Source organism: Littorina saxatilis, linkage group LG1 (assembly GCF_037325665.1).
Source record: "Littorina saxatilis isolate snail1 linkage group LG1, US_GU_Lsax_2.0, whole genome shotgun sequence".
NCBI lineage: Eukaryota > Metazoa > Mollusca > Gastropoda > Littorinimorpha > Littorinidae > Littorina > Littorina saxatilis.
Window position 1 is genome coordinate 27,199,502 of NC_090245.1, and position 25,417 is coordinate 27,224,918.

Sequence of the window (25,417 nt, forward strand, 5' to 3'; positions counted from 1 at the left end):
AACCAAAGCAACAAAGCGAAGACCAAAACAGAGATCAATGAACTGAATTTATAAACAAACAGAATATGAAAACAAACTTATGACTGTGATTAATGGCTTTACACTACATGGGTGGGAGTCTGAATTTTGCCTGCGACTGAACTTTTTTTTTACTGCCGGGGTCCAAGGGCCGCCTAGGCCTTGGCGGATTGCAGGGGCAGCACGCAGCCAAAAACGAATTTTAGCATTTAAGGTGAGGATTAAGAAGCCTCGCCTGGCTTTAAAACGGAAATAATAACAAGGTTGGCTCAGGTACTCAAACCATAACATCTGGTTAATTGAAGGGATTTATGCACGTTTTTAACACCTCACATGATTACAATTATATAGATTTTTTTTTGTACGTCCCACATGCATTATGTTTCATTTGATTCACTCTGAATCACTTCTCTGTCTTAGTAGGAAAGCCGCATGAAATTATATATGTCATTATATTGAGACAAGAAAAGACAATTCATACATCATGATGCTTGAGGAGCAATGCACACACACACTCACACCCTAGGTGAAATGCTTGTCTTTGACCGACAGTCTCACAGGAACACCAACACAAAGAAATCAGTGATGCAAATCAAAACTTTAATTCTCCCACAAAAAAACCCACATAAAATGTATGAGCACCAATGAACACACACACACCATTTCATTTAGTTTTATACACACAAAATGGAAAGGCAAACATCATTAGGCAAGTTTGTTGTTCACAAATACAGAGATACAAAAATTAGAAGATGGAATTCAGAAGAAATGTTCAAGGGTAAAAAAATATTTTACGGTGCACAAAGCTTTCATACCCACAATAATGACATTATTCAGGATACAGCCTCATAGTTGCCTTATTGATTAAAACAAAGTACGTTACTGCTTAGTTTGTGCTGTTTGCATTTGTTTATTTGTTGCTTAACATCCAGCCGACTACGCAGAGCCATATCAGGACGAGGAAGGGGGGGGATGAAGGGGGCCACTTGTCAAGCAATTCCTGTTTACAAATGCACTAACCCATTACTTGTGTCCCAGCAGGCTTTAGTAAAACTAAATTAATACCTACTGGAAGATTACCAGTTTCCAGTATGTTAAAATAGGCTTAACCTATCTACTGCTGGACTTACATCAGAACACTAACAGATTAAACTATACATGAATCGCGAGACAAGCGGCAAGAGAAGAGATTTTTGGAAAAAATACAGGTGAATGAGCAAGAAGGCAGAAAAAAGAAAAGAATTCATGAAGAAAAAGAGAGCATGACAGGAAAGAGGAACCAAAAATCTACCTAACAGCAAACTAGAAAGCTCCTGCGGTTCCAAAAACAGGAGGGACCTTTAATTTCATAACCGCAGTGCCCCACTGCGGGATGCTGTTTGCATGAAAATGGATCGATGGCAAAGAAATCACAAAAGACTGCAAAACGTAACTTATAACACCACAATTATCACACAGCAGAGGCAAACCTTGGTAACTGGGGTCAAACGGTAACGCAAATCTCAAAAGTTACAGAAGATACTTGTTTGAACTTGACAGTCAAACACACAAAAAACTATACTTCAAGAAAATTACAAGAAAAAAAATTAGTGACATCATTATGATCACAAAGCAGAAGCAACTAGAAAATTGGGGTCAAACTGTTCAGCACTATAATGTCACAGAAGACACACTTTGAAATTGGCACACTGACCCAACAAATAGACAGCACTAATAAATTAATCACATCACAATGATCTCACAGCAGAAGCACTACTTGAAAACTGACGTCAAACTGTACAGCACATCTAAATGCCACAGTAGAACATGTCTGTTTAACACACACACACACACACAATCAAGAGATAGCACATAACAAATGAATCACATCTTAATGATCAGCAGAAGCACTACTTGTGAACTGGGGTCTAACTGTACAGCACTACTTAAAACTCACATTCACAGGAGAACACCTCTGTAAAAACTTGGCACACCCACACACAAAAATAAACAGACGGCACAAAAAAACCTTAAAAATTACATCCGTTTAAACTTTGCACAAGAAACCATAAGACAGACAGCAAAAATAAATGAATCACATCTTGATGCTCAGCAGAAGCACTACTTGTGAACTGGGGTCAAACTGTACAGCACTACTTAAAACTCACATTCACAGGAGAACACCTCTGTAAAAACTTGGCACACCCACACACAAAAATAAACAGACGGCACAAATAAATTAATCACATCAAAATAATCACACAGCAAAAGCACTACTTGAAAACTGACGTCAAACTGAACAGCACAATTTAAAAATCGTAAAATGCCTCTGTTTAAACTTTGCACAAGAATCCATAAGACAGCAAAAATACATTAATCACATCTTGATGCTCAGCAGAAGCACTACTTGTAAACTGGCGTCAAACTGTACAGCACGACTAAAAAAAATTACAAAACACATCCGTTTAAACTTTGCACAAGAAACCCCTGCCTCTATGAAACAACAACAACATGATTTTTGAAAACACATACACACATACGTTCTGGACACCCCCTGAATATGTTGATTTAAACATATGGAAAATGTAACAAAGTTGTGCAATGCAATAATGACACAACGCAGTGACCCCAAAATGTGACAGGGGTATCTCAAACTAGATTCATGTTGGCTATCAACTACAACTACCCTTGAAGTTTTCATAGTTACAAAGCTTAAGATTCAATAACATCTGAGATAACTTCAACGTTAAGTTTTATGAAACAAACATGACTGGCCCCCTGTGACCCCAAAACTTGACAAGGGTCAATCAAACTTAGGTCAAGTCTGGAGATTATCAAATACTAGAAGTATACAAGGTTTCAAACCTGTAGCTTCAAAAACATCTGATATAGCTTCAACGCACAAGTTTTAATCCAATGAAAGGAACATGACCCCGCTGTGACCCCAAAATTTGAAGAGGGTCAACCAAACTGAGGTCACTTTGTAAGATCTTTCTTTATTTGGTGTTTTATGTCGTTGTCAACCACGAAGGTTATATCGCGACGGGGGAAGGGGGGAGATGGGATAGAGCCACTTGTCAATTGTTTCTTGTTCACAAAAGCACAAATCAAACATTTGCTCCAGGGGCTTGCAACGTAGTACAATATATTACCTTACTGGGAGAATGCAAGTTTCCAGTACAAAGGACTTTGTAAGATCATCGAACCCTAAATTTTTCAGAGGTCTAGCTTGAAAAACAACCAAGCTAACCTCAAATGTTAAGTTTTTTGGCCGGATATATATGGATTGACACATGTATATGAATTCTTAGACTCGCCAATTACTCAGGTGAGTCAATAAGAGACGATTTGGAAAGAACAACAACATGATTTTTGAAAACACATACACACATACGTTCTGGACACCCCCTGGATATGTGCAGAGAAAAGTCTGTGAGTGAACATCATACAGCACTAATGAACAAATTGAGAAGGAAAAAACCCCATGCAGGTGGAAGGTAGAAGACATAAATCAACACTTCCTCATCAGTCCTTGCACACAACACACACAAAATGTACATCTTATGCCGAGACCTCAGCTCTCGTCATCTCCACCCCAGCACAGTCAAAGTGGCACCAGGAGTGACATTTCTCACTCTGCACCCAGTCTGCCAAATCCGGTTTTGAGCAAAATGGCATGCCGCACATGTTTTTTTCTCGAGGACGTCCATGTTGCAGAAGCCTCTGATGACTGTATTTTCTGAACATCTGGCAGTGACATTGTCGCATCACAGCCACTGGAATGTTTGCCAGCAGCGACTCAGCATTCTGCACACAAGTAAGCAACAATCATAGCAAAACAACTCATTGAGGTCTGGATATATATATATATTTTTTTTTAAACTAAAAAAAACAACAACAACAACAACAACAACAACAACAACAACAACAACAACAACAACAACAGATCAAGTGGACACTTACATAATTAACTGAGAAATACTGAGAATTCAGAGCGCAAAATGATATTTCTTTATCATATTATATATATGCTGTTGTAACTATAGTGCTTTCTACTGGAATTAAGAGAGGGTACAAGTTCTACAACTGACAGATGACACTTGTTAAGTGTTACGATTAATCTGCATGAACAGTACAAAATGAATTAATTAAGTCTAAGCAAGACCAATGTTGTAGGAATCAAAGGAACAAGGAAGTTTGGGGGCAAATATTGAAACTAGTTATAAATATTATATATTAATGAACCTAATTAGCTTTTGTCTGAAGTAACTGAATAAATTTTAAGCCATGAGTTGTCATTGTTCAGATTAATTTTAAGCAAGATTAGTGTAAAGTTATGAACACCTTCATCTTTTATTACAATGATAGCTGAGCACTTAAAGTTAAAGAATATTCAATTAAATTGTAACTATGTCACGGTGTAACTGTAAAGTTATGAACAACAAAAGGTAATAACTTATTTTTCGGCCTGTGTTTAAGGTTGTTGACATGGAAACCAAAATGTTTGACATGGATATGTTTTTGTTGCATGTCTGTGTTATTATAACTAGAGTATTACAGAAAAAAGTACAGAGAATGATACGAATCATTTAAACTTTAAAGGACTGAAAATGCATGACTCTAATGGCAGGCACACAGCTCGTATTACATGGACGATTATTTAGGAAACCTGTTACACATTGAATTATCATTGATCACACATGGTTGCATAGAACTTTGAAACTGAGTTTTATTCACTGGATGGACCATAGAACATGTCATCTGATACTTTCAGTCTCAATGTCAACAGAAATTTGGCTGACAGTGACACTGACAGCCATGGAATCAAGAACAGTTGAGATAACCATAACTCATTAACTGTACAAAAATAAAAATAAATAAAACAACATAGCGAAATACTTTCAGTCACGTTTCATAACTACGAACTTACCTCTTGTTTGCTGGGTATGCAGAGAACGTCGTTTAAGTCCAATCCTGGAAAGTTCACGAGCTGAAACTTCTTTTCACGCACCCACCACTTGAACTTCGAAGACTTCCCATCTTCAATGTGGTCCGTACGTTTTGTTTTTAGAAACCGCACTGTCATATTTCTTCTGCGTGAGCACGGTTGTATTTTCTGCGTAAGTTCCACGACAAAACTGTCCACCTCTTCCCTGTGCACACCCATCATGGTCAAGGGCGAGAGGCAGACTGGCAAATCAGACTGGAATCGCCAGTCGAAAGGAGGGCCATTTCTAGAATGAGTCGGTGCGTTTCCGGAAATGACGCGCTTTGTTGGAAATCTACTGAGGCGTGACGAAGTCCCGCGAGATTCCAACTCTGCCCCGGATTCTTACTATGCGCCCAACAGATTTGTTGATCCTCCTGCGAACACTCGGAAAAGGAGTCTCATCACAACCAGAGTGGCCATGACGGCGAGTGTTATTTTGACGAGCATGGAGCGTGGAGACCAACGTCGCAGAGATAGACCAGTCATCATTGTTGGGGTAGAATGTAGGCTAATCTAATAAGATAAAAGAAACTGTGAGCACCTTTAGGTAGCTAAAATGGTTGCACAAAGGTGGAGCAACAACTTGGACAAGGCAAGGCGTCAACCCGACAACTGATAGGCGCGCCAACAATCGAGGAAAGAACTAATACACCAAGAAAAGGAAATGCTTTATACGACTCCGCTTCGTCATATCCCATTACACTCACTAGATAACAGTAGAACCCCCCCCCCCCCCCCCCCCCATCATATAGAAAACTCCATCCCCCTCTTAAGACCATGCCACCCCCACCCCCCCTCCGATAGAAGATTCCCTCCCTTTAACGACATTTCTCCAGCAATAGCTCTTTCTCACTAGCGAGGCCGGAGGTGTGCACGAGTTTCGTCCCTTTGGTTCGGTAAGTTCCGGTTAAGATAGAGGCGGCAGTCGAGCGCATGAACGTGAAAGAATTGAAAGATTTTCTTCGGAAACATGGCCAACTTGTCAGTGGAAAAAAAGAAGAATTAGTGCGCAGAGCAAGAGGCACGTTTCAGCTGCGAAAAGATGGCAAGGATGCTATCGATAATGCTGTGGAAACAAATGATTCAAGTTAGCATTTGACAGACCACTTCGACTGTCAGTGTCACGAACTTGTAGCCTATGTGTTAAATGTTATCAATAATTATTGAGCACACGCGGAATTTGTGCGTGAATCAGTGAGTCCTTTTGATGCTTGGTAGTCATGCATTTATTGTTGTTAACTGGATGTGCGTATTGTCTAAGGCTAATGTCAGACGGAGCTCGCAAAACACGAAACAAAAGCCGAACAAAAGCAAAACAACACACAAAAGCACCATGTTTTGCTTTTGTTCGGCTTTTGTTTCGTGTTTTGCGAGCTCCATCTGACATTAGCCTAAGAGCAGTTTCACATTACCAGTTCATGGCTCTTTAATGTTACTTCAGTTGTTTTACTTTACATTGTTTACCAACTTTGTTAAACTGCTATTGTTTGTATATGTTTTAGATAAATAAAACCCAAACTGTATCAACTGCGTCTGTTGAAGTGTGTGTGATTATCTGTAAAACAAGTCATTCATCAAGCTTCAGATTCATCATGTCTTTATTCTTTGAATACATATATAATTATATAATACACTGCATTGTCGTTCCTCGGCAAATATTTCAGCCAACTGTGAATAAAAAAACAAAATGTAATCACACACAGGTAATAAATATTTTTCCCTTAAAAACATAAAAAGCATAGATACACACCACACGAACCCTATTTATAATTTCATGTACATAATCCCACGTTACAAAATAGTGCACTCCTTACAACACACGCTCACACCTGGTTGGTTTGCGTTCAACTTCTCAGACATATTCAGGCATGAAAATTCTCCGTATTTTCCGTATTTTTGAAAAAAATAAACCGTATTTTTTTTATTTTCCGTATTTTTCCTTTTTTTTAATTTATTTTTTTTTAATTTTTTTTTTCCTAATCATAGTTATAGTAAAATAGTTTTGGGGCCATGTTTGAATCTAATTTTAAGGCTCAGATAGCCCCAGATTGCACCAAATTGCACCCTTGAAAAAAAAAATTTCCGGGGGGTATGCCCCCGGACCTCCCTAGAAGTCTTGGCGCTTTGCGCCTGCGAAACTTGGCGCTACGCGCCTTCGAATTTTGTTTTCAGTATTTTTTTTTTCTTCAGTTTTCATGCCTGATATTTTAACTGGATACAAAAATTTGGAGTACAAACCAGCATCAGTTTTCATGCATACTAGTTTTATAATTTCTGTCTTCCATGCATTGGGAATGTAAGCATCAATGAGTGACATACACAGAGTCAATGACTGAGATTTATAGTGACACTAGAGACTACAGTCATACTGAGACACGGCAGTCCTTCTTACATAGTTACAGCTCATGTGCCTGTTACTGTTTCACACAGACAAGAGCAAAATGCACTAATGATTGAAGGAAGTATGTTGTACAACAACATTCTTTTACACTTTTATGTACATGAACAAATAATACCCATCTGATTAACTAGACGAGAAAGTCACTCTGTCAAGTTGCACAAAATCTTGTCATTTTCTAAAAGAAAGAGTAACACGTAGGCGCTGCTCCCAAGCTCTTTTCAGTTGCTTGTTTGTTGGAAGTTTATGTAGCCTGACAACTCTTCCTTCAATAATTTTTCCACGATAGTTATGGCAAATGACACAGTACTGCTTTCCACCACCACACACTCTGAGCGAGCTATCTTTCAGTGCAGACGCCATGATGTAGAAGATACCGGAACTAACCCAGCGTTTCTCCTTCGTTGAAGAGCATGGAAAGATAACTCGTACTTGACTGGAAGTGAGAAAGAGCAATGCCGTGACCCCTGTGACCCATGCATTTAGTTGTTTCATCCTAGGAATGTCGCAGAAACAAACTGGTCCCACCACCACTAACCTCATACTCAACACCCTCTACATTTTCAAAACACATCCGTCAGCAACCGGACACTGCTCATTCCTAAGAATCTCCTGATTACTCAGGGGAAACAAAAACCAACATCGTGTTAAAAAACATTTGCATATTACACTCTGAACTAGAAAACCGTTTAATCTTTCCCAAACATTTGCGAATTTTAATGATCAATCTCATCAATTAATTTCAAAGTTTTCAAGCTGAAATGCAATTTATAGTCCGGGCTTCGTCGAAGATTGCTTGACCAAAATGTCAATCAATGGATTGAAAAATGAGGGCGTGACAGTGCCGCATCATCTTTCACAATTGAAAAACCTAAATTTTGACGCGATGGTGGAAACTGTTTTAGCTCCAAGGAGCGATAACAATAAACAAGTCGCGTGAAGCGATATAAAACCATTCAGTCAGTCGTTATCAAACTATTAAGATCAATACAAAAAGTCTGTCATGGCCGAGACAGATAGTCTCGGCTAACCATACCCGGAAGACCGAGGCGGGTCATGTTCGTCTCTTAGCAACCGAACGTAGTACTTACTGAGCCTATTTTCTTTCATTCTAGGCACATTTTTAGAGTGAACATGACATATCTATATATTTTGAATTCAGGAGAAGATGAATAATACAATACAATACAATCATTTTTTAAATGTTACAGAAAATACCATTTTAATGAAAACTTTAATGAGCAAACTAATTAGAACACCAACAAACAGTCATCGCCGAGACTATAATTACTAAGATAGTCTTGACTAACCACAACCAAAGAGTTTTAAGACCGAGACGGGCCATGTTTGTCTCCGCGAAGCGCGCGGACGTAGTAAAATATTTTCTGTAATTCTGAGCACATTGTTGGAGTAAATATGAAATATGTATATATTTTTGAATTCAGGAGAAATCGAGGAATACGATGCAATCAATCTGTCAGTGGAAATTCGATTTTAATGACAACTTTAATGAGCAAACTAATTAACTAATGTTTACGCTGCCGAGCTGAAATTAAATCCCATAGTCCGGACTTCGTCGAAGATTGCTTGGCCAAAATTTCAATCAATTTGGTTGAAAAATGAGGGCGTGTGCTGCCTCAACTTTCACAAAAAGCCGGATATGAGGGCATCAAAGACATTTATAAGAAAAAAATGTCAGAGGACATCATACCCAGGAACTCTCATGTGAAATGTCATGAAGATCGGTTTAGTAGTTTTCTCTGAATCGCTCTTCACACACACACACACACACACACTGACACACACACACACAATTATACATACACTCTTACACCCACATACACACACACACACATACACACACACACACACACACACACACACACACACACACACACACACACACACACACACTCACTCATGATCTAGCCGGTTGACAAGCCGCGGCAATCAACAAACCAAACGAACACGTCGTGAGTCCAAGGGCGGATCTGGGGGGGGGGGGGGGGGGGCGGGGGGGGAGGGGTTACACGGGTTACGTAACCCCCCCACCACCCCAAAAAAGTTCAAACATACATCAACAAAAAACCTACATCAACAAAAGAACTTCCTAGATGGCATTTTGGTAAGGCCAAATAAAAAAAATTGTCTGTTTAGGGTAACCCGACCGACCCTATCGATTTGGCGCCGACCCAAAAACTTTTTTTTGATTTCAAAAAAAAAAAAAAAAAAAGAGGTAAAAATGCTAAAAAGAGACATTTGGCGTTTCTTTCTCTCCCTTTCTCTCTGTTTTATTTATACGTTAGTTTTGAAACATGTATTCATCAAATATAAGAAGTGAATGTTCAGCCAAATAGCATTTACACACACACACAAAAAAAAAAAAAAAAAAAAAAAAATTTACCTACCTACCGACCCTACTTTTTTTGGGTCATGTTACCCTAAACAGACAAATTTTTTTTTTGGCCTAAGAGGTTTCAGAGGTAATTTATTGGCTCAGGATGCACCAGATAGCTCTATTTTGCTTCTTTGGATAAAAAAAATTTCCGGGGGGGCATGCCCCCGGACCCCCCTAGAGGCTTAGGCGCCGAAGGCGCCGTCAACTTGTATCTTCGCAGTCATTTTGTAACCCCCCCCTCCAAAGTGAATTGATCCGCCCTTGGTGACTTTTGATTACCTTTTGGGTAGCGAAAAACATAATTTACAAACACACACACAGTCACACTGGCACACACTGACACACACACACCGTGACACACACACACATGCGCGCGCGCGAACACCGACAGAGTGAGAGCAGAGATATAGATAGAATGTATGTCTCTGGTGAGAGAGAGAGAGAGTCGAATCACTTTCAATATAAAAGCTTTGTTTTGATGAAGGAATGGTAATTAGACAATTGATCCAACCGGAAATGACCACACTTGTGCACACGACACTTAGGCGACACCGTTCGGCTCGGCGTTGTTGTTGCTGAGGAAAAAATCAGAAACTAGGATACAAGCTTTAGCTGGTTAGAGAAACAAAAAAGGTGTTGCCAAAAGATAATGTGGTAAGTAGATCTAATTTTTAAAATGCAATGGATACGTAGTGGATTCATCTTCTATATTAACAGAAATTTGCCTTACAATATCTTTAGCATTTTTTCCTCCGATCGCCGCCATTTTGATTTTGTGCATCCTCGTGCTTCGCTTGATTGTCATTTGCGGTTTGTGTTGAGTACTCATTGTCAACGACAGTCAGGCACTATTCATCAGAGCGATTAACATTACTGTGGGAAGAATGCGGTTTTCAGGGATTGCGATTGTGCCGTGAACGATGCTTAGTGTAGCTTGAAGTTATCCGTCATGTTGGGCAGCCATTATCATGTATGTTACAAAAAAATTCAAAATCTTCATTTAACATTTTGATCTATATCACTTAAAAGAGCAGAAAATCAGCATTCCAATGGTATATATAACTTTGAGATTGGATAAGTGTAACCCGAGTTATGAATTTTTAAAGTAATAAAATTCGTAATAGAGGCAAAGAGGATAAATTGAAACCATTTTTGACATTTTTCAGCTAAAATTAACTGTAACTCACACATTTGTTTATCAATATTGTTCAATTTGGTATCAAAAGTAAGGTTCAGAGCTCTATTAAACAACTATAAAAATTATGATCATGATTATGAGGGTGTCATGATTATCTTGGGAGTTTCTGTTCGGCTCTGGCTGGGGAAATAGAGGACGAGGGGGAAAGAATAAAATTCAAGAACAGTGTAAGTGCTGTGAGTGTGACTGTCCTAAATGAACTATTTGTCTGCCGTATGTTTATGCCCTTTGAGTTTGACGTGAAAGTAAGGGGTGAATATGAATTTGAATAACTGAGCGCTCAAACAATTCTTTTTTATATTTAGTCAAGTTTTGACTAAATATTTTAACATCGAGGGGGAATCGAAACGAGGGTCGTGGTGTATGTGCGTGTGTGCGTGTGTGTGTCTGTGTGTGTGTCTGTGTGTGTGTGTGTGTAGAGCGATTCAGACTAAACTACTGGACCGATCTTTATGAAATTTGACATGAGAGTTCCTGGGTATGAAATCCCCGAACGTTTTTTTCATTTTTTTGATAAATGTCTTTGAATCGTTTGATGACGTCATATCCGGCTTTTCGTGAAAGTTGAGGCGGCACTGTCACGCCCTCATTTTTCAACCAAATTGGTTGAAATTTTGGTCAAGTACTCTTCGACGAAGCCCGGGGTTCGGTATTGCATTTCAGCTTGGTGGCTTAAAAATTAATTAATGACTTTGGTCATTAAAAATCGGAAAATTGTAAAAAAAATTAAAAATTTATAAAACGATCCAAATTTACGTTTATCTTATTCTCCATCATTTGCTGATTCCAAAAACATATCAATATGTTATATTTGGATTAAAAACAAGCTCTGAAAATTAAATATATAAAAATTATTATCAAATTTTTTTTTTCGAAATCAATTTAAAAACACTTTCATCGTATTCCTTGTCGGTTCCTGATTCCAAAAATATATAGATATGATATGTTTGGATTAAAAACACGCTCAGAAAGTTAAAACGAAGAGAGGTACAGAAAAGCGTGCTATCCTTCTTAGCGCAACGAATACCCCGCTCTTCTTGTCAATTCCACGGGCACTGCCTTTGCCACGGGCGGTGGAGTGACGATGCTACGAGTATACGGTCTTGCTGCGTTCAGTTTCATTCTGTGAGTTCGACAGCTACTTGACTAAATATTGTATTTTCGCCTTACGCGACTTGTTTTTAATTCCTGACCGCCGTTTCTTTCGGGAGTTTAGCCTCTCCCTGTGCAAAACAACGAGAGTGTATATGAAATGGCTATATGGCTAGCTATGCAAGAATTAAACGTTATTGGTTGATACCAATAACGAAAAGGTCGTCTGCACTGGTCGGTAAACAGCCAAGAACAGCTAATCTGATTGCCATTGGCAGAGCTGTGTAGCTGCCTTTTTTCTCGCGTAGTGAGCACGTCCAAGGCATGCTCACCTACTGAGGCTGCTCTCTTAGCAAATCCTAGCACTCCTCGCAACGAAGAAATGCTACTTCCTCACTTCACGCGCCAATTCTTGCGTTAAACTTGAAACGGGGGACCGGTGTGTGGTCACATAATCACAATCCCCAACCCAAACCGTTTAGCTCTTGGGGCGAAAAGCGACAGTCTTTTGGTCAGTTATAACTCTTAAAGTTACATGTAACAGACACAGGAGCTTAGGCCTAAAAAAAAAATAGGTGTGGTTACGGTAACCCGACCTACCCTATTTTTAGGGGCCGATCCTATAACTTTATATTACATTTGTCAAAACAAAACAAAAAAACGAGTGCAAAAAACGCAATGAAAGCGAAAGCGCCCGAGTCGCACACTTATTTCCCTGTCAAGTAGGTTTAATTTGTACACATTAGAAAAAAAAGTTTAACAAAAAAAAGTGATTGCCTACCTACCTACCCTATTTTTTTTGGCTATGTTACCGTAACCACACCTATTATTTTTTTTGGCCTTAACAGTATTTACAATCACTTCTTGTGCTGTGCTCTGTGAGAGGTGTTTTCTTTGTGCTTGATATTATTTTGTTTGGACCTAGCTATTGATGTGTACATTGTTGTTAAACAGTTGTTTGTTGTATGTTTATCAGGGTTTGCTAGTGTGTGATAGGGTTTGTGTCCGTCTGTAGATGTTAGTTTCTTTGTTAGTCCTGTGTTGACAACTCTTCGACAAGCGCTTAGAACTGTACCCACGGAATACGCGCTATATAAGCTTCATATTGATTGATTGATTGAATCAGAACATGGTCTTTGAGTTTGATTTAAAAAAGAATTTCATTTTTGACTTTTTCAGAATTTTTAATTTCCAAATGGCACACTTCGTGGACCCTGTGCCTGCCAATGCACAGCCAGGGACAGCATATTCAGCTCAGCCTGCAAATGTAGCTGCTACACCAGCCCAGGCAGCGTATGGGACTGCCACACCTCGGCCGGGCCAAGCCTATGAAAGCTATCCTGCTGCTCACGCCACCACGCAGTATGCTTATACCACAAGGACACAAGTGGATGTGACGGTAAGCTCTCAACGGCATGCTTTGTGAACAAGTTTGAGTCTGCTGCATGATTTTGCTCTATCCAAAGTGACTTTTTGTGATAACCCTGTTAAGCTTTTGTCAGCATTTACTTTGAGCTGTTAAGCTGTTGTCAACTTGTTCTTTGAGCTGTTAAGGTTTGAACCAACTTAACCTTTAGCACGCCTATGGTTGCCTGTCATAACCTCTCTCCTACAGCTAGAGCAGTAGAGGCGATGGAAATCACCAAGATTAGTGGGTTTGAATTTCCCGCTGGTATATTCATTTGGAGACGACCATGACTTGTATCCGGTTTCAAAACAAGGCTCTCTAGTTTCGCTGAAGCCGTTGGTAGATTTTGGTCGTGTTTGATCAACTTTTACGAAGTTTATGGAGTGAATCACATGCATCAGAAGGTGATTTATTTTCTTCCTGTTTCTCACGAACAATTTGGTCGATCTACTTGTTACAGATCTCTGGTCATTTGAAAGAAAAGAATCGAAGTGCGTATCGTGTGTGCGCACAGCGTGATGTAAATCATTATGAGAAGAAAACAGTTAATCCTGCTTCTTCTGCTTTTCTTCTTCTTCTTCTGCGTTCGATGTTGATGGCCGTGCTAAATCCTCAGACCAGTGGCTGCCAGGAAGTCCGCAGTTTCTTCTGCTTTTGACTCAGGCCTTACGAAACGTTCATCTTAAGACTTGTACTGGTCAACTGTCTTTTGTGAACCATAGGATATAGTGTATCAAGCATACATCATGAGGAAGGTGTTATTTTTTTAAGCAGACTCGCGTGCTTGACAGTTCAAACGAGCAAGTGAAGAATGCTGTTTATTTATTTATTTTATAGTTAACTAACATACTCAAAGACCAAAGTATACAAAGTGACTGCATGATCTTCAATGTTTATTGTAACCACATGCACAATTTCACATCAATAGTTATGTTCAAATGGAAGTTAGAGGTGTTTTAATGTAGGCAGTGTCACGTTCAAAGCCAATTATAGATAACTCGGCTGCTATGTGCAGCCTGCTGTGAGCTATGATGATGATCAGCCTAAAGCGTATTATCAACCGGCACCAGCAGCGACAGCATATACTGCTGCAGAAGCACATTGTCAGACAGGTATGGTTTCTTTGCTCAGGGTTGGAGGGATAATCATTGGAAACATGCAATGTTACATTGGTGACAACGAAAGTATTGTTGAGGAGTACAATGTTCTTCAGTTTTCAGAATAGACTGTGTCCAAAAATAACTGTTGGGATTTTAAGCGTTGTGAAGGAGTTGTTTCTCTTGAAAACATTGTGGCAAGCTTTCCCAAATGACATAATAGGCCAATCAGTATCGATCAATTTCTCCACACATGGACAGGGACCACATGTGAGGACGCCCCTCGCTAGTGATTGATCGATCTGCATTGTCACATGGGAAAGTTTGTCTCAATGTTTCAGTGAGAAACAACTTTCTCAACCAATACCGGATTTGCTTCTATTTTTCATACTGAGTAACTGAGATTCTTATTTTTTTCTGTTTAATTGTTGTCGTTTTTGACTCGCATGCGAAGCAAAAGTGAGTCTATGTACTCACCCGAGTCGTCCGTCCGTCCGGAAAACTTTAACGTTGGATATTTCTTGGACACTATTCAGTCTATCAGTACCAAATTTGGCAAGATGGTGTATGATGACAAGGCCCCAAAAAACATACATAGCATCTTGACCTTGCTTCAAGGTCAAGGTCGCAGGGGCCATAAATGTTGTCTAAAAACAGCTATTTTTCCCATTTTCTCTGAAGTTTTTGAGATTTAATACCTCACCTATATATGATATATAGGGCAAAGTAAGCCCCATCTTTTGATACCAGTTTGGTTTACCTTGCTTCAAGGTCACAGGATGGTTGAAAACGACGTTAAACACCAAATAAAGAAAGAAAGGTCACAGGAGCTCTTCAAAGTTGGATTGTATACATATTTTGAAGTGACCTTGACCCTGAACTATGGAAGATAACTGTTTCAAACTTAAAAATTATGTGGGGCACATGTTATGCTTTCATCATGAGACACATATGATCAAGGTCAAGGTCACTTTGACCCTTATGAAATGTGACCAAAATAAGGTAGTGAACCACTAAAAGTGACCATATCTCATGGTAGAAAGAGCCAATAAGCACCATTGTACTTCCTATGTCTTGAATTAACAGCTTTGTGTTGCATGACCTTGGATGGCCTTGACCTTGGGTCAAGGTCACATGTATTTTGGTAGGAAAAATGTGTAAAGCAGTTCTTAGTGTATGATGTCATTGCTAGGTTTAGCTGAAGGTCAAGGTCATGTAAAGGTCAAGGTCAAGCATGTGAGTCGTATGGGCTTTGCCCTTCTTGTTTTTTATATTTAGTCAAGTTTTGACTAAATATTTTAACATCGAGGGGGAATCGAAACGAGGGTCGTGGTGTATGTGCGTGTGTGCGTGTGTCTGTGTGTCTGTGTGTGTGTGTGTAGAGCGATTCAGACTAAACTACTGGACCGATCTTTATGAAATTTGACATGAGAGTTCCTGGGTATGAAATCCCCGAACGTTTTTTTTCATTTTTTTGATAAATGTCTTTGATGACGTCATATCCGGCTTTTCGTGAAAGTTGAGGCGGCACTGTCACGCCCTCATTTTTCAACCAAATTGGTTCAAATTTTGGTCAAGTAATCTTCGACGAAGCCCGAACTTCGGTATTGCATTTCAGCTTGGTGGCTTAAAAATTAATTAATGACTTTGGTCATTAAAAATCTGAAAATTGTAAAAAAAATTAAAAATTTTCAAAACGATCCAAATTTACGTTTATCTTATTCTCCATCATTTGCTGATTCCAAAAACATATAAATATGTTATATTCGGATTAAAAACAAGCTCTGAAAATTAAATATATAAAAATTATTATCAAAATTAAATTGTCCAAATCAATTTAAAAACACTTTCATCTTATTCCTTGTCGGTTCCTGATTCCAAAAACATATAGATATGATATGTTTGGATTAAAAACACGCTCAGAAAGTTAAAACAAAGAGAGGTACAGAAAAGCGTGCTATCCTTCTTAGCGCAACGAATACCCCGCTCTTCTTGTCAATTTCACTGCCTTTGCCATGAGCGGTGGACTGACGATGCTACGAGTATACGGTCTTGCTGAAAAATGGCAGCTACTTGACTAAATATTGTATTTTCGCCTTACGCGACTTGTTCTTTCTTTGTCTTTCTTTTAAACTAAAGGTAAGCAATCTTTTATGAGACATCTTAAATGAGACTTTTTGAGATGCGATTTTTGGTTGATTTGACCAGTTTTGGATACAGTGTAACCAGTAATGCTGTACGGTTGATTTCTACACAGCCAAACCAGTCTTCACAACAGGGGCTGCAGGTTTCATGGCGCAGAGTGAGAGACAGGCATTGCAGCCCAAAGCGCCAGCTGTTCAGGTGACCACTGCTAGCCAGAGTTGCGCTTGCTCTGCAGCGTCTACTCCTGCGGTCAACACATGCACTTCTGCTTACAACAACCCCACCAGCACTCAGTCCTCCATTTCAGGTACAAGTAGGTACCATTTTTCTCTTAGGTGAGCTTGGTCAAGGGATGGCTGTGAGTGTAGCTATGCCAAACAGACACCGCTGAGTGTCGGAAAAATGGTGAAAAGCATGGGTTGGTCACTTTGAATAAAAATGCCAGGTAAACTGTTTGGTGAACTTGTATGTCATCTGCATGATTTTTGTTCAGGAAATATTGTATAACATTACTGTGTAGTTGATTTTTATGTTAGTCAATAATCCACCGAGAAAATCAGAGATATCTAAAAAAAAAAAAAGAAAGGGTGCTGAGTGAAGCGGAGGCACCAATATGAGCATTTTGGATACTCTCTTTGCTATCGCTTGTACCATAAAACTAGACGTCTAAAAATAACACATTTGCAACCAATCGGAGGAGAGATTTCTCTAAAAGTCACAGGTCGTGTGACGTCAGTGCATGTTTTGGTCCCCCAGATATTTTGGGTCAAATGTTCTTGTAACATTTCAAAACGTAAATTTCCTCACTTTACCTGGTCGGATCTTACTCACACACAGAAAGATGTATTCTTTATTCATTTTCCTAACATTCAGTATGCCTCACAGCTTCGAATATGCAGTATTAGTGTCGTATGAGCAGTTGTCACAACGTGACCATCTAAAAAATGTACCAGATTTGACTCCGAAGACGAAATCCAAGAAGGCGGCTATCCACATGTTCGAAGTTCAAATCGAACTCGGTACTATGCTATGTATTATGAAGGCACACGGAAAACAACTGTCACTTGTTCGGTCAGAAAAGCTGCCTTACGCAGAAGGATTGTTGCAGTTAAAAGGTTGTTCGAGAAATTTGCCAGAGGATTTGGAAGATTTAGCAGTGAATCATCGAGCCTCGTTGGCATACATCGCTCGATTCAAAGTTTACATTCCCGGTTATCATGCTTTCTTCTGTAAACTGCAGTATTCAAATGGTTTTTGTTTCTTAGAAATAGAATTGTTTTTTTCATGAAAGAAACTATGTTGGATTGTTTTCTCTAAGTTTCATGGTTACATATTACTGTGACAAGAGATATCAGAATGAATCTTTTTGCAAATTTAAATGAAACCTATATCAATTTCATTATCTAATTCTTTACCAGTGTTTCACATCACTCCCAATTGGGAGTTTTTTACGTCATGTTTTTCCAAAAAACGTCATGTTTTTTTAGCTTGGGAGTAAAAAAAAACCGTTATGAAAAATCATTTGAGAGTATAAAAACGTTCAAGAATTTCAGATGGGAGTATTGGGTTTCGATATTGAGCAGTGTAGAAAAAGTACATCGATGTACTTTCAGAAGCAAACCCTATTTTAGTCGCGCTCAGAGAGTCGACGGCCGAGAGTCGACGGCCATGAACTGAAGAAGCTTCCCTAACAATGTCGCGCCGAGAGTCGACGGCCATGAACTGAAGAAGCTTCCCTAACAATGTGAAGGGGCAACAACCGAAATGCAATAACGAGTAGTTTCCATTGACGCGTGCCATGTGCTTACGATCAAAATGGCGTCTAAAGGGAAAAAAAGTAAACAACATGCGAAATCTACCAAGACCGCATCGCTGGCTTCGTTTGGGTTTATAGTGCCTGCTACACAACCTGATGATGCCTCTAGCAGACCTGTTTACCCTTACGATTTTGGCGTAATTTATTACGATTTTCTGAAAAAAATACGCCATTCCGCTATCCGTGTCAAGACTACGATTTTCATAAATAAAAAAAATTAATGTAAAAAAAAAAAAAACAATTTTTTTTTTTATTTTTTTTTTTTATCTATTCACATGTTTGGCATTGTTTTTTTCAATGGCAAAATGGGGTGAAAAAGCACATGACTGACCAGAGATCATGTCTGTCTGATGAGACGCTGGAGAGCCTTATTCTAGTGGTGAAGTCTCGCCCTCACTCATTCGGCAAGCGCAAGTACAGTAGAGAAGCACTTGACACACTGAAAAAGGCCTACTACGAGCAAAAGAAAAAGAATCAGTGATGCATACATGTGCTTTTGATATGATCTTCTTTGAAATTATGATGACTACAAAAACTGACTGATGTGTGAATGATGGATATATGTGCATGATTGCGTTTCGCAGACACAGTTGTCATGTGCGTTGTAATTGACGACAAGTGCTGGATGATTACTATTTTTGTGCCAGGATTACTATTTTTGGGGCTGAGCATTACTCCAAAACACTTATGGGGGTAAACAGGTCTGCTCTAGCTCTGAAAGTGCTAATCGTACACACCATCGAATTCTCGATCAGTGGTATTGGGATATCGAAACCCAATACTTCCATCTGAAATTCTTAAACGTTTTTATACTCCCAAACGATTTTTACTCCCAAGCTAAATAAAAAAACATGACGTTTTTTGGAAAAACATGATGTAAAAAACTCCCAATTGGGAGTGATGTGAAACACTGTTATAGAAAACCTGTCAACTCAGGCCTGTAAGTGGCGAGTATTTTTCTTACCAGGGCGAGTAGAAACATGTAACTGGCGAGTAGAAATGGTCATCTACTCGCCAAATGCGAGTTAAGTTGCTGAAACAGATTGTTGGTTCGGCTAGTAAAGTTTGCTCTCTTGCTCTCTGGCTAGTAAATGTTCAGAATCACTAGCCAAAGGCTACTACACCATTTTTACACCCCCGGTATAGGGGTGTGTATAGGTTTCACTCGATGTGTTTGTTTGTTTGTTTGTTTGTGTGTTTGTGTTCGCATATAGATCTCAAGAATGAACGGACCGATCGTCACCAAACTTGGTGAACAGGTTCTATACATTCCTGAGACGGTCCTTACAAAAATTGGGACCAGTCAAACACACGGTTAGGGAGTTATTGCTGGATTAAGATTCTACAAGGATTTATACAGAAACATATTCATGGTCAAAGGGAAGTAACCTTCTCAGTTGGTGGCAGTGAGAATGGGTGCAGTGAGAATGGTTATTTCCCTTTGACCAACAGGGGTGTTTTTCCTATCGGAGGAATTTCTTGGTTTTTTTACTTTCAGGGCTGCAACAGTGTGTTCAGTTTGAAATGTAGGTTTGGCACAGCTAGTGAGTGTGTGAGGTTTTTTAACTTTGCATTGAGTCTGTGTGGTTTCTTGCCAATTACAAGTATTCTGTTTGAGAGAGGAGTTGTTTGGACATGTGTTACATTCATACTGAAAGGAATTACTTTGTCAGCTTATTGCAACGTAGTATGAGTGTAGCTGTCAATTACATACTGTGCTCTGTGTGTTGTTTTGGTTCAGTTATTTATTGTGTGTTCATGTCTTATACATTAAGACATTGTCCCAGGTTACGATGCAGCTGTGTGCTCAGCGGCCTCATCTTACTACCAGCAGCAACAGGCTGCAAAGGCCATCGGGACATGGGCAACCGATAAACCAGGAACCCAGCCCTTCGAGGCCAAACCAAAGGACCCGCCCAAAACACCCCAGCTTCACTATTGTGACGTCTGCAAAATCAGCTGTGCTGGCCCACAGGTAATAACGCTGTGTTTTATTTATGTGACTTTGCCTCATCTTATCTTCTTTTTAAAAAGGCCTTGTTCCATTTATTTCCCTGATACTGATAGAGCTGTATAACATACAGTGGCGTCCTGGTTTGAGATAGTTTGTCTATCCTTGTTCCACAAAACATTTAGACATTGCCAGAATTAGGGAATTTTTGAGTTAAGACTGAAAGCAACTTTGTCAGATGAAAAGTGTTGCTCTTTCACTTTAAGACCTACAGAGAGCATTTAGAAGGCCAGAAGCACAAGAAGAAGGAAGCGGCGATGAAGGGGGCAGCGACGCCTGTTGTACGAGGAGGACACAATCAGCTCAGGTGTGAGCTGTGCGATGTTACCTGTACTGGCGCTGATGCCTACGCAGCTCACATCAGGGGTGCCAAGCACCAGAAGGTAGCTTTTAGAGTGATACATTTTACACACACTTACACACATCAGGTACTGTACAGTGGAGTCCAGCTATAACGAACCTGGGTATAACGAAATCCCGCTTTTAACGAACTGCCATTGATTTCCCGGCAGACAGCCTTCTATTTCTTACTTGTTACTTTCCGGCCACAACGAACCTTTTGAACTCATTTGCATAACGAACCCCTCTTATAACAAACACGTTTTCATCGCCCCAGAGCCGTTTTGTCTCTAAAAGTCACAAGGCTACAACGAACTGATGTCAATAATTGTCTCCAAAGACAAAAATACACTAACACAAGTGCACATTGCGTGATGAGCGAACTCTGAACAAACAGCGGGAGGTGCACGGAACAGGCGGTGAACAGCCACCGAACAGCCACCGCCGCTGTGTTTTCAATATTCCAATCAGCTGCTAAGCTATGACTGTGCTCTAAAAGGTCACAAGGCTACAACGATCTGCAGGTCCATTGTGATAGCTGGGTGGCCTTTATAGACACTGACCTTCTTCCCAGGGGTCATTGACCCAGTTTTACCTATGAGAGGTGGTTCCCCTTTCATATATGAGAGGAAACACTTCCTGCACCCGAGTTTAACCTATGGGGGGTCTCTTTGATGTCTTGAGAGGAAACTTGGCCAGGGGAGTACATGCACCAGAACTGGTGGACACCATGAAATCGGAGATTGATCAGAATGTACATGTACATGCTTTTACACGGATTTTAAAATTTTATTTCTAAAATTGTGACAGTAAAGTGAACATTTGAACTATGCCTCTATGGATTATATTATGAAGCTGTTGAAAACATGCAGAGATTGTACTCTCCAAGGAAAGATCGATGGGACGATCATTTGAAGGTGAGTGAGAAAACTTGTCTTAAGGCCATTTAGGGTTGAAAATTCTTCAGCGAATTACTGATATAACGAACTAAAATGTATCTCCCTTGAGATTCGTTGTACCCGGACTCCACTGTACTTGTAAACTGCAGCTATGACAAGGCTGGTAACTATGCATACTTTCATGAGAGATAATTATACACGTATGCAGATTGTGCATGTCTATGTGGATAGTTCATATTTGATTCTTATTGATTCCTTTTGTAACCAACATTTCACTGGCTGGGTGTAGAAAAACGATGTTGGGACAGGATGCCAGGGTAGGCTGATGACAGTTATCGTAAACAGCCAAAGGAGAGCTGATTGATTGCAACACGTGTAGTCAGTATTTCTGAAATATGATGCAGAGTTTCTGTCTCATTTCAAGTACTGAGCTAATAGATAATAATAACATTCTGTTTAATAATTCGTATTTTTATCTATTAGCTCAGTTCAAAAAAACAGTTAGAATTATTAGAACTAGAAAAAGCAAGGGGTGCACAGGTTAGAGCTAGGGTGAAGTGGATAGAAGAGGGGGAAAAACACATTAAATATCATATTCTTACTCCGAATCACATTAGCATTGAGTCACCTGAGATGCTTATCACTGAAAAACGCTTACCCGGCTAAAGAATTTAAAGGGAAGCAACCCCATCACCAAAACGAAAGTGAAAGTAGCTTTGGTAATGGGCCAGCACACCGGGAGTTACCTCCCATACGGGTGTATGCCACGTCACTTCCTCTAGGAACACGTGCCTATTCTCATACGTCTTTTTCACCTCGGAGAGGACGGTTCACTTTTTGACGCTCTGTGGCTGACCTTGTGTGTTTGAGTGACACCCGCCGGCCACGTTACCCAGCTTTTCTGCTCGCCTTGCCTACAGTTTGGTGAGCTCGTTCCCGTTTGTTGTTGGTTGTTTGCGCTGTTTCGTTACTGTACGTTGTCCGTTTTTTACGGACTTGTGTGTCAGTGACTTGCGTGTTTCGCCATTTTGTTGTGTGAGTTAGTTAGCTAACTCGTGTGACTTTGCTAGTAGCTCTGCGTGCCCTCTTTCTGTTTGGGCAAGTGTAGCTTTAGTATTTTGTTGACGCGTAAGCGTGTGTGTTTACTGTGTTTTCAGTCGTTTAGACTTACGTTTCAGTAAATCTTTTTACTTTGCCACGTGTTGTTGACGTTCGTGTCAGTGTCTTGCGTGTCGCCATTTTGTTGTGTGAGTTAGTTTTCTAGCTCGTGTGACTTTGTTCGTAGCTCTCCGTGCCTCTGCTTTTTGTGGGGCAAGTTTAGCTATAGTATTTTGTAAACGCATTAGTGCGTGTGTTTACTGAATTTTCCAGTCGTTTAGACTTATGTTTCAGTAAATTTTTTCGCGTTGCCACGTGTTGTTGTCAACATGTCTGATTCAGACAAGCGCCGTGGCAAGTCGGACCCCAAGGGGAAAATTAAGCCTAAGTCTTCCTCTTCCAAAGCAACGTTACTTGTTACAGACCAAGAGCGTAACACTTTGTTGGCTGTACCAATTTCGGCGCCTAGCGCTGTTACTACTTCTGCTTCTTTTGCGGCGCCTAGCGCTACTGTTACTTCTGCACCTGTCTCTACATCGGAGACTTCGTCATCGTTGTTAGCACCTGGACAAGGTGCGTTGGTTTCCTCTCTGTTAAAGTCACTGGTTCCGGAAATCCGCAGCTTGGTGCAGGCAGAATTTCAGCGTTCCGTCGCCAGCAGTTCGGCGTTTCCGGCATCTGGCAGTGACGTCCGGGCATTGGCTTCCGTGTCTTTGTCCTCCACTTCCGGCTTGGAGCAGCGTCCTCCCTCTTCAGCGTCGGCTGGTAAGCAGAGCTGGTCCGATAGCCCTCGTGAGGCGCCTGGACGTTCTCCTTCGGGGGACAGCTCTTTCGCATCGGGTCACGACCGATACCTTGCTGATCTTTCATTTCCGGCGATAACCTACGAGGCCCCGGACTTGATCGAACAGCGGCGGCAGTCGGTTTCGACTGCCGCATTTCCGGCACTTGCCGGAAGTGATGATCCGTCCGCTCCGGCACGCTACGGCGGTCGCGGCAGGATGGAGTATTCACTGACTTCCGGTCCTTCCGGATCGCGAAGTCAACCAGTGCAGTCTTCACTTCCGCATTTTGCGGTTCCGTTGACTACACTTCCGGTTTCGGCCGGAAACGCTTCTGGTGGTTCCTTCCGGATACCAGATAGTGGATTACAGCGTGCGCCTTCCGGCTTTCAAGCGCCTAGGCTTGAGCAGGCATCACTCCACTCAGTCGGGGGAGTGACGTCAGCTCATCCAGCTCCGGTTTTTGCGGATGGTCGTCCTGCTTACCCTTTACCTTCACAGGGTTTTGGGCGGCAGGATGACGTTAGTGCTCAGGCTTTTCCGGTTTCCGGTTTGCCAGGGCATGCTTCTGCTTCCGGAACTGGTGACTTCGGTCATGGTTCCACGTGTGACTATTCTGATGCTCCATCAGTGGTCAGCGAGGAGTCGCGGGCCGTGTTTCCGTCGAAGCTCAAGGCTGTTCTTGACGTCGCGGCGGAAGTAACGTCTCGTTATTTTCCTGAAGGGGTGGTGGCTGCGGACTCTTCCGCATCATTCGTTCCTTCTGCCATGGCGGACTTCCGGCCGGCACAGGAAGATGTTTCTTCCTTCCGGTTCGCCGAGTCTCCGTCAGTGGCTTACCAACTTTCGCATTCACTGGTTCGTCCAGCACATGCGGGGAGTGGTATTCGGCCAGTGCCTGTTCCGTTACTGCTTCCTTTTGGTCCAGTTCCGGAATCAGCTCAGCAGTGGGTGGCTTCAGCTGCCCAAGCCTCTTCCTTCGTGCCTACGGCCAATAGGAAGCTTGGCATGCCCAATCAGAGCCAGAGTTGGCTGGCGTCTTTTGCACTCCCTAGGGCTACCCTTCCGGTTTCCCGGGAATTGCTGCCTCTTCTGACTAAACCGATCAAGCGTGATTCGGTTTTGCCGGTTTCCGAGGCTTCCCTCCTCTCTGCTGAGGAGGTTGGACGTCGGCAGATCGAACTGTCCTCCATTGCGGAGACTCTCGTTCGGGCTCTGTCTCGGGCATTGACCGATTCGCTGGTTCCTTTCACTCTCAGTGAAGAACAGAATGCGGACGATGTCTCTGCACTTTTGACCGCATTGGCCAAGGTCAATGAGGAACAATTGCGTCTTTCCTCCCTGCAGTACACCCAAGCGGTACTCTGCAGGAGGGATCTCTTCCTCTCGCAGTCCCAATTCACGGAGCTGGCTACTAGGGAGACCTTGAGAGTCTCCCCGGTCTCAGAGGAGTCTCTCTTCTGTCCGCTGGCACTGGATGCCAGACAGAAGGAGATTCAGTCAAACAAGGACAGTCAGTTCCTTGACTACACTCTGAAGGGGGTGAAACAGTCTCAGCCTTCTAAACAGAAGCAGGCTCAGACATCGTCTAACCCCAAGCCAGCTCAGAAGCGGCAGGCTCCGCCAGCCGCTCGTGGTGGGAAGAAGAGAACGGCATCGGGGAGGGGGCGTGGCGGCTCTGGAAGTAAGCCACACCCCCAATGAAGCGCTCCCGATCTCACCTCCCTCCCGCCCTCCACCTTGGTGATG

General features: G+C 41.2%; 1 protein-coding gene and 1 long non-coding RNA gene across 8 annotated transcripts in view; one reads left to right on the plus strand and one right to left on the minus strand.

Moving 5' to 3' along the window:
• Window positions 1–597: 597 nt before the first annotated feature.
• Window positions 598–5,460, minus strand: LOC138965904 (uncharacterized). The gene is made up of 2 exons (XR_011455559.1): window positions 4,928–5,460; window positions 598–3,804 (listed from the first exon to the last, which is right to left on the minus strand). It is a non-coding gene; the product is annotated as an uncharacterized lncRNA (long non-coding RNA).
• Window positions 5,461–10,315: 4,855 nt separating this feature from the next.
• The window catches only part of LOC138965912 (zinc finger RNA-binding protein-like), a 29,054-nt gene continuing 13,952 nt past the window's right edge, over window positions 10,316–25,417 (plus strand). Inside the window, exons 1-6 of one of the 7 annotated variants that reach the window (XM_070337993.1) lie at window positions 10,316–10,437; window positions 13,253–13,472; window positions 14,497–14,593; window positions 16,836–17,036; window positions 20,315–20,514; window positions 20,757–20,933. In XM_070337993.1, the coding sequence (XP_070194094.1) occupies window positions 13,269–13,472; window positions 14,497–14,593; window positions 16,836–17,036; window positions 20,315–20,514; window positions 20,757–20,933 (879 nt within the window). In that variant the 5' untranslated portion in view covers window positions 10,316–10,437; window positions 13,253–13,268. The remainder of the gene's footprint in view (window positions 10,438–13,252; window positions 13,473–14,496; window positions 14,594–16,835; window positions 17,037–20,314; window positions 20,515–20,756; window positions 20,934–25,417) is intronic. The other 6 variants (XM_070338006.1, XM_070338020.1, XM_070338000.1 and 3 more) reach the window with 6 other exon arrangements.